The following is a 9,816-nucleotide window of genomic DNA, read 5'->3' as shown; positions in this document are numbered from 1 at the left end:
TCCTACTTTCTAGTATCTTGCATATTGAGTTTCTATGTGTGCCTTTATTGGAAAATGGGTTCTACCTAAGAAAGGGCTATCCAAGATCTTGATAATCATTGGATTTAGTCATAGAATATTTATAAATTTATGAAAATCTGACTTTCTGACAGGCAGATGATTCTGGAATCAAAGATGAATAAGAGCTCATTATCAGCAAAGGAGAAAGGTGTATAGAACAGACAAATTGCATTTAAAGCGAAGCTTGAAATGGACAGCAATTTTGTCAGATGGTGTTGGAGGAAAGATGTTGTTTACAATGGGAGCACAATATAAAAGGGCCTGACCTTTCCGGGAACGGTGAAAAATTCACTGTGACAAGAGTGCAGATGTATCGTGAAGAGGAACAAGGGCAGGAGACAGTGCTGGGACCAAGTAACAAACCATTTTCACTCCCAGCTAAGAAATCTGGATTTTAACACTTGATAACAACGAGCTAACATTAAGCAGGAAAGTAACTTGGTCAGAATTTTCTGTTTTTAGGACGGTATATGTGATGGCAGAGTAACAGACAAATTGAATATAGGTGAGACAGAACCTACGGCAGGGAAACCAGGTAAAAGTTGAAGTTGGCTATGATGAGGAATAAAGGGAGTGATGGCATTCCCATGATAGAAATGAATAACTTTTGCTTCGATGCAAAGGCTAAGAAGATGAGTGTCAGGACAATGTTTCCATGAAAATCAGTGGCAATGATGCTACAAGAGGGAAGGAGGATTAAGGGTCAGAGGGTTGCACAGGGCGATGGAGAATACAGAGTAAAAGAAAGTTGAGTTGATATACTCATTTGCCGAGGAGAAGTAGAAAGAAGAGAAATTCACTTCTATTTCAGTTCTGGTGTGACCATGTGAAAAACAAAAACCCAGTTGAGGCCAATAGGCCGAATTTCCAGGGGCAACAGACACATGCTGCTTCCTCCCTCGCTGTTTCCCTCAAAAAACAAATGGTGAAGACTTGACCGTGACTGTCCTCTTGGGATCTCTGATCCGCAAGTCTAGTTCCCTGCAGAGCAGTGTATTTTCATGGTGCAGAGGGAGATGCTGAACCTTCAGGGGTTCACTGCCACTTCATTAGCTACTTGAGGTTGTGAATGCTTCTCTTTTCTCACAAGTTCACAAAGCCTCAGTTCTCACAAAGCCTAACTCAGTGGCCATGTGGAGTACAAAATAAGAAAACATTAATTTATTGTAACAGAAACCAGTTTAATGAATAAATCTTTTTGAGTTTTCTGTGACAGATATTACATAAATAAAGAGAGGTTTAAAAGTGGACTTTTAAACACAGGTTTTTAGCTCACCTTACAGTTTTCCCACAAGGATAGAAAATTTCTCTTCCTAATTTGAAACTTTTCACAATCCACTGAAATTATGAACACTGACTATCCACAGTCATCCTTTTAGTTACATCTTGGTATGCAATAGAAATAATGAATATGAAAGAAAATCATGTGCTATTTTAAATGTCATTTGTCTAAATACTGTTTCCAAAAAGTCACACTTACTACATTTTGATAGCTTTAGAGGGATATAAGGTATGAAAAAAAATTCTGATGACATGATATATAAAAATGTTGTTACGTAGGGAAGAATAATAATCTATGTGTGGAGGACTATTGCTCTGGGAAGTAGGGCCTGATCTTCATGGACATCTTCTTCATCGAGTACCAGGACCCCTGCCAGTTCATCCACACCACTCCATCGTCTGTGCCGTGCTTTGCCATGTCCCAGGTATAAGGGCCACCCCAGTAGTATCTGCCATTTGGATTGGCTGCATGACATCTATTATACCACCATCCACCACCATCCTCTTTAGAACACTGCTTTCTGGGATCTGTAGTTTTCCTGAAAGGAAATTCATTTGGGGTTATTAGAACTGCAGTGCTCTCAAGTTAATTCTTTGCTAAGTACGCACAGAGAAGTGCTGTGTGCAATATTCCTTCCCTCTGGTTCTATATGTAAAGTCACAATTACACAGTAAAGGTCTTCTCTGCCCTATAGCAAGAAAGGGAGAGAACTGGGCTTATGTGGCAAATTAATCTATATTTGTTACTTTATCCTGAAATGATAGCTTTCAGATCCCTTAGTGTTACAGATCCCTGGAAAACAAAATGGAGGTTTTGATATACACAGTACAATTTAGAGATAGGGAAATCTATCTAAGTACGCACTACTTAGTAACTGTGCTCAAATTACAGTTGTATCTTTTATGGTTATGTGATTTTGTGTAAATTACTTAATCTCTCTAAACTTAATTTGTAAAATGAGGATAGTAATGGCAACCTTATAGCTGGAGTGCTTTAGAGTGACCCAGAAAGAGCTTAGCACAGTGGCTGGCACACAGGAAGTACCCAAGAAATGAGAGTCACTAATCACATTAGCGATCACTAATGACTCCAAGAAGCAATGTTAGCAGCGGTGCTAAAAGCAGGAGGGAAGAACCAGCACGTACCAGCCGTCATTGTCTCTGTCGTATGTGCTGAAGAACATGCTGTTGTGGATGGTCATAGTCCGGTTTTCTCCCACCAGTTGAGAAGCTCCTTCTATGAGGGCATTGCCAGCTGTGCCCTTGTATTTGCTCACTGAGAGTTGATATTTGTTGGCCTCACTCTGTACAGTGAATCCTTCATAGAGTGCTGTCACCTTATCTCCTTTCCAGTCCTCCATTTCAATAAAAAGCTTTGTGGGTCCCAACCTGGTAAGCTGGCTAATTTTGTCATTTCCAAGCCAATACTCACCTAAAGGAAAAATAAAATAAAATCTCACCAAAAATAAAACCTGTAAAAAAAAACCTGGTTTTTCCCCCTCATCTTAGCTTTTATACTCTTTTTGTAAATTCTTCTTAACCTCCTAAAACTCCTAAAAACAGACTACCAACACTATGTTTTTTAAATGGAAAAAAAAAACCATCTAAAAAAGAATGATTTTATTTTGTACTCCCAGTTTTTACCTGGTACACCACAGTAGTTTTTCCCATCTGCATTGGTTGCAATATTTCCAAATCCTTCCTTATATGGATCCCATTTCCTGCCAAAGTCAACACTACCATCTTGACGGTTCTGAATTACTGTCCATCCTTTGGTTGAAAGAAACAAAATAACACACATTACCACTAACAAATAATGTCGCTTTGAGGGCAATGTCTGAATTCCTTGTCCATTTAATTCATGCCCATTGATATTTAGTGCTCCAAAATAGATATAATAAGGAAATAAATGTGAGAGGAAAACTCGCAAAATCTTTGGAAACTGCAAGTGCCTTATCTTACCTCAAATTGTGAATCAGAGGTATTCTAAAACATCAGATTGAATTCCAAATCAAATGGCTCATTGTTAGCTACGTTAAACCTAGGTTTTATTTCCTGGCATTTTATGGTATCAAAATAATTTCAGCATAATAGGTCAAAAGCTATCAAACACTTACCTCCTCTTTCTGTTTTCATATCACAGTATACTCTATATGGTTTGATAGAACTGTCAGGCTGAATGAGATACATTTCAGATGTTTCACCTCCATTCCTGATAATTTCCTCACATTCTGCAACCATAAGATAACATTATATTTAGGGACTACAACATCATTACCTTGTCTTTAGTCACTAATTTTGTAAGATAACTGATTACATAGATACTAAAGAACATTTTATTTTAGACATTTGAGAATATGTTGTAGAAATTTAATCTTCCTTTTACTAAAAATCAAACTCGGTTTCAAGGAATTCTATCTGCCAAGGGGGTGTAAAAGCTCTTCCCCTTCAGACTATACTACAAAGCTACAGTAATCAAGACAATATGGTACTGGCACAAAAACAGAAACATAGATCAATGGAACAAGATAGAAAGCCCAGAGATTAACCCACGCACCTATGGTCAACTAATCTATGACAAAGGAGGAAAAGACAGTCTCTTCAATAAGTGGTGCTGGGAAAACTGGACAGCTACATGTAAAAGAATGAAATTAGAATACTCCCTAACACCATACACAAAAATAAACTCAAAATGGATTAGAGACCTAAATATAAGACTGGACACTATAAAACTCTTAGAGGAAAACATAGGAAGAACACTAACAAAAGATCAAGATGAAAAAAAAAAAATTAATTACATGGGACTGAGTGAACTGATGAGGATGAGTATAATTTTTGTGACTTTCTGTCTGAATTTAAAAAAAAAAAAAAAATTCCACAAGGACTCAGAGGCAAAGAATATACAAATCAATTTTCACTGCAAAGTAAAGGAGCTGTTACAGTGGAGGATTACTGGACTGAATGTCAATACTATGACATAGTATGAGTGTGTTTCATGTTTGGTAATTGCAATCATTGTTGCTTTTGTTGTGGTCATCCATGTACAATGCTTGGTGTCAGTCGATTTATCTCTTGTAAAAATAAAATACAGTGTGTGTGTGTGTGAAAAAAAAAAAAAAAAAAAAAAAAAGAAATCACAAAAAAAAAAAAAAAAAAAAAAAAGCTCTTCTCTACCTTTTGTGTCCTGTGATATCCATAAACTTCCAGAACCCACGTGATGGAGAAATCCCTACATCTATCCATGATTCCACCATCTTTTCAAGCAAGCATGTACATTACACCCATGGAGCTACCACCATCATTACACTGCTTCCTACTCATCAAAAACTGGCAAATGCATTAGGCATGGTAGGGATATCTTCATGATGTGCTAAGATGGCATTAGGATATGTTGGGAAAATCCATTGGACTTCTTTTAGTTCTCTTATTTTTAGAGAGTGTGAGTTCTTCTGGAACCTCCTAGAAATATGTATCTTAACTAGTTACCTCTGCCAGACACCACAGGAATATTGCAAGTGACAGTACACGGGCTGCGGCAGTATTCCATCTGAGCTGAGACATCCGATTCTAATTTTTGTATTTTGCTTCTCAAATTTTCCAGAATTGAACGGAGCACACGAAGTTTAGTTGGGATATTACTGTTCACAGTCTCATCTATGTATAACTGGTGCTTTTCCAGTTGTGAGGAGTACTCATTTATTACATTGTCATTATCTGGAAAAATGAAATTATGTAGGAGTGGTTAGCATTTTCTCTTGATAAAAAAACTAAACGTATTCAACCACACAATTGTGATTCTGATTTTCTGAGAATAAACTAATAGACCCCGAATGAACATCGGGCAGTCATGATATGTAGTTGTACTTAGGGGAAATTATTTGCCCCATGGCATACAAAAATTAACATATAGTCTAGCTACTATAATAGTAATTTACCTTAGATTAAGCTAAAAATTATGCCTAATAATAGATACAATAAGTTGTCTATTACTTTGGTGACAAAAAGAGGAGAAAGCAGGACTTAGGCTTTCCATCTCAGAAGTTCAACATCTTATGGAGTAGACACACTTGATTTATTTATTCATCTTACTTAAGTACAGCAGAGCCTTGAAATATACAAGAGAAATGCCATGATTCCTTTGAAAAATGTCCAAATTCGGGTATGCTACTCCCTGAAACACCTATGCCATGCTGGCTCACTAGCTGATTCCTAACCACCAAGCCAATAGCACTCAAAGTTCAGATCTCAGGATTCAAAGGATAAGATCATTATCTGCAATTCAATTGAGTATATCCTGGACACAGTTATATTCAAAACCTCAAATGTTAAATCTATAAATGCTAAATTTTTACTCTGTGAATATACTGTCTTCGGAGTCACAAGTTTTTTTTATAGACTAAAAATAAGGACTCACAGTGAAGATTTTCACAGAGAATCATCCTTGCTGATGCCAGACTGGGAATAAGAGTTGCATAGTGCTTGTCAGACAAGTTGCAGGTGAAGATGCCTAAGTGAGGACCTTGGGGTAATCAGGCTCATACTGAACTACTCGGACTCATCTAGAAACATGAATCTCCTCAGAATTGTGCATTCTAATGGCACTCTGACAGTTTCAATTTTATAATAGAATCAAACAGGAAACACAAGGACATCTACCTTTTGCTTGCTTCTGCCTCTCTTTCCACATGTTTTTTAGCAGAGTTATATACTGAAAGGTGGAAGAAGAGGTCTGGGAAACAGACTCTATATTAGTAATTAACTCTTCTACATTCTTTCTGATTGGTCTTTCCTCTTTTACCAAAGTATCTTGCAACTGACATCCTGTAGGACACAACACGCCCTGCAAACAAAGAAAATAGCCAACATTAGATGAAGGATTGGGGTTATGGATATTTGTGAAAATAGCATATAGTGAAAATTCAATGACATCATTCACCAATATAAAAACTTGCAATTTGATTTTCTTTATGTGAGACCAGAAATTCTAGACTCATCATTATATTCCTCTGAAGATTAAAAATAATCCTTACCACAGAACAAAGGTAATTAGGCTATGAAAATGTTACCCTCTGAACAGACAAAGTGGGCAAAGTACAAAGGAGAGGCAACATCATGTGTCCTAATTTGTAATCTTGGGCCCAGACCAAAGAAAATTAGAAAAGCACCCTTAGCCCAAGGCCCAATAAGTTTATGTTTTGTATTTACATCCAAAAGATACAAACAAAATAAAAATGATGGTAATGTGGGTCAACACAACATCAGGAAGACATGATGAATACAGGCCTTCTTCGCACGGGAGGCCCACCCACCAGGTCTGGGTCAGCGTGCAGGCAGCCGTCAGCATCAGGGGGTTTTCTCTCCACTTTCTTCTGGCGGATAGCTGCTTTGGCTGGACGAGCCTGATAGCCATCTCCGCTGATGGGAGGGGGGACGGGTCTCAGGCTGGGAGCCTCCTCCCTCTTCTTGTCATAGGGTCGATGACCACGGGCATACAAATGCAACTTCAGGGAACCAGGCAGAAATAAAATGTAGAGTGTTATAGGAGATTTTAGATGTAGCTATTCCAACACCCTCATTCTATAAGTTTGGTTATCAAATGACTGAGGATTTGCTTAAGGTTCATCAACTAGCTAGTTGTTGTTCGTAAATCAATAGGTTCCTTAGGTTTCTTCAGTAACAGTAGAAAGAAAAACAGTGCAAAAAGCTATTGTGCCTGGGGTAGTTTTTAAAAAGAGACTTTAAAAAATGTTGTATCAGATAATGAAAGGTAATGACCTCAGATTCCTGAAACCTATACATTGGAACACACAAAATAGTAAGAAATCTATACCGTCAGGAGGAATAAATGTTCTCAAGGCACTGGATTACTAAATTCCTGTAATTATTGTTAATTATTTTTTTACTTTCAATTTTTATGAATTGATGATTAATTTGGCTAACTCCTATATAATAATATTTAAGAGGCAATACAGATTTATTAAAAGCAAAATTTACTTAGGATTTATTTGTAATAAGACAACCATTGGCTCTAACATGTTTGAAGAGAAATAAGGTATTCTGGAGCCAGACTGCTTGGTTTCAAGTCTTGACCCCCACCACTTACTAGCTATAAAGATCTTTGGCAAGTTACTTCATCTGTAAAATAGGGATGATAAAAGTATCTGCCATATAAGATGATTGTTAGGATTAAATGACTTATTGCATATGACACCCTTAGAAGAATACCTGGCACATACTGAGTTATTATTACTGTTTTTATTGCAATCACACATAACAGATACTACAGTGTAAGTGGCTTTTCCACTACTAACTTCAATCTTATCTTCTATCAACAAAATTGTTAAATCATTCTCATGAAATTTTCTACTTGATTTCCTTTATCAAATACCATGATTTTCTCATATTTAAAATAATTCTCAAGGTATGTGCATTGCAATTAAAATTATTTGCTAATTGAAAAAATATTACATTAAAAGATAGTGAAGTGGAAAATATGAAATGCAATACAAAAGTGCTGGCTTAGATTAACTATATTATCATCATATGACCTTTGTCAGTACTTACACCTTTTGAGACTTAATTACAAATTAACAAATGATTAGATTTGCTGCAGAGACTAAGCTCTCTAGCTATTTTGTGGGCCTAGAAGTCATTGAATGACTGTTTGGAATTTCACTGTCATTTATTCAGTAAGTTAGAATAATATTTAACATTTAGTGGTAGAGCACTAGGCTTTAAACCCAGGCAAGTTGGATCAAGATTCCCCTGCTTAACTGCTGAAATTAAACTACAGTATATGTTATGTGTGACTGCAAGAAAAATAATAATGTATGAAGATTTGTAGGAAATATACATATTTTGTGTCAAAGACATGGTCCCAGCCAGACAGGAATTTTATGAAATGTGATTCATCTGTTTACTACAAATCAAATTATAACAGAAGAAAAATATTTCTTTTTTATTTTAGAATATAATTAAAGAGGTAGTGTTGGTGATCTAGCTTTCCTAGAGAAAAGTAAATGAAAAATGTTAAACATCTTAAAAGAAATTATATGAAGTTTATGAAGACCACTTATTGAAATAACTAAAACTAGAAAATCCAATTGGAAGGTTAAACTAGTAAACTGTCTCTGTGTAGATTAGTTGGTGAGCAGGAATGTAAAAGTGCTTACCCAAGTACTTTATAAAAGTTTACTCTTACACGTTTTACATTTTTCTTACCTAATTCAATTAACCAAATAACTATCTTTTTATATGTATAGTTTGATAATTAAAACACTTAGGTTCCCTTCAAATTCAACAAGTGATCCAAAATGAATCACTTCATTTATGTATTACTGTGTACTTTTATTTCTAGTATGGTGATACTATGCTATATACAAGAAATTTGATCAGGAGTCATCTGATAATAAAATTTTAATTCTTTAAATATTCATTTCTCTAAATGCATTTTTGTATTTTTGACATCTGCAAACCAGTAGGAGTAAATCAGCAAAGATAGTACTTGAGGAAAAACCGTTCTATGAATGAATATATTAAATGGAGCGATATATTTGATAACCACTAATAATAACAATATATAAATTTCTCATTTGAAAAAAACAATTTTTAATCTTCTATTACCACACTTGATCTCTTCTGCTTTTAGATTTAGTTTACAATTTTCATTCATAAATAGCCTGTAATTTCATGAGATTTATATTACCCTCCTTCACCAAACAGCCATCTAGCTACTACAGCTTTTTTCTTTTAAAATGCTGCTCTTTTATTATTTTATAGTCTGGGAAATTTTCAGATATTTGTTCTCAAATTGTAATAACATATTGCTAGAACTCAATGAAAATGATAGTACTCAGGATAGCAACAATCGGAAAAACACATCTTACATTAGATCTGACATCTTCTTCCTGGGAAAATAAAGGTGATAAACCAGAAAATGAGAAATTATTATTTTGTTTTTATATAAGAAATACTATGCAACATTCTTTAAATAAAATAGGTCTTAGAGATTAACAATTCAATTTCATAATTAAAATCAATGTTAATTTCATTATAATATTCACATATGATTATGTTTTGGTTATATTTTATATTAATAATATTAGTAAGAATACAATAATATTTAAAAGTCACCTCATCGTAGTCATCAATAGCTTGGGCCTTAACTATAAAAACACACAATAGTAGCAGTAGTAGATGTTTCATGGTTTTTAATTTTTGGAAGTTCCAAGAAACCATCCTTTGCTATAGACTTAACTGAGAGATCTTCAATCCTATATATACCTGAATCCTCTGTTAGCTATGCCTTTCCAAGTGATTACCTTCCTTAGTTAACGTTTAATTTTTTGGTTCACTTGTTGGCTGAACCATTTTATCCCTTAAGCAACATGTTCCCAGCAAGACTTATTTACTTGTCATACAACTGTTCCCTGTTGGCCGAGTTTAGTAACACCGAAGTTCCTTAATTCATTTAAT

General features: G+C 35.2%; 1 protein-coding gene across 1 annotated transcript; it reads right to left on the bottom strand.

Annotated features, from left to right (window-relative positions):
* Window positions 1–1,220: 1,220 nt before the first annotated feature.
* Window positions 1,221–9,593, bottom strand: FGB (fibrinogen beta chain). Its single transcript, XM_059923956.1, has 8 exons — window positions 9,475–9,593; window positions 6,651–6,842; window positions 5,998–6,181; window positions 4,828–5,055; window positions 3,459–3,572; window positions 2,986–3,111; window positions 2,488–2,773; window positions 1,221–1,880 (listed from the first exon to the last, which is right to left on the bottom strand). The coding sequence occupies exons 1-8, from the start codon at window positions 9,577–9,579 to the stop codon at window positions 1,649–1,651; spliced, it is 1,467 nt and encodes a 488-aa protein (XP_059779939.1). The 5' UTR covers window positions 9,580–9,593; the 3' UTR covers window positions 1,221–1,648.
* Between the last annotated feature and the right edge of the window lie 223 nt (window positions 9,594–9,816).

Source organism: Balaenoptera ricei, chromosome 5 (genome assembly GCF_028023285.1).
Source record: "Balaenoptera ricei isolate mBalRic1 chromosome 5, mBalRic1.hap2, whole genome shotgun sequence".
In the NCBI taxonomy this organism is placed as follows: domain Eukaryota; kingdom Metazoa; phylum Chordata; class Mammalia; order Artiodactyla; family Balaenopteridae; genus Balaenoptera; species Balaenoptera ricei.
This window is presented reverse-complemented; position numbering and strand designations above follow the sequence as displayed.

Bases quoted from the DNA above. Each gene is read 5' to 3' on its own strand.
- FGB (XM_059923956.1), bottom strand. From the start codon at position 9,579: ATGGTTTCTTGGAACTTCCAAAAATTAAAAACCATGAAACATCTACTA. The intron at 3,112-3,458 runs GTAAGTGTTTGA...TTTCAACCAAAG, and splicing joins TATGAAAACAGAAAGAGGAG to GATGGACAGTAATTCAGAAC. The intron at 1,881-2,487 runs GTACGTGCTGGT...ATTTCCTTTCAG, and splicing joins GACAGAGACAATGACGGCTG to GAAAACTACAGATCCCAGAA.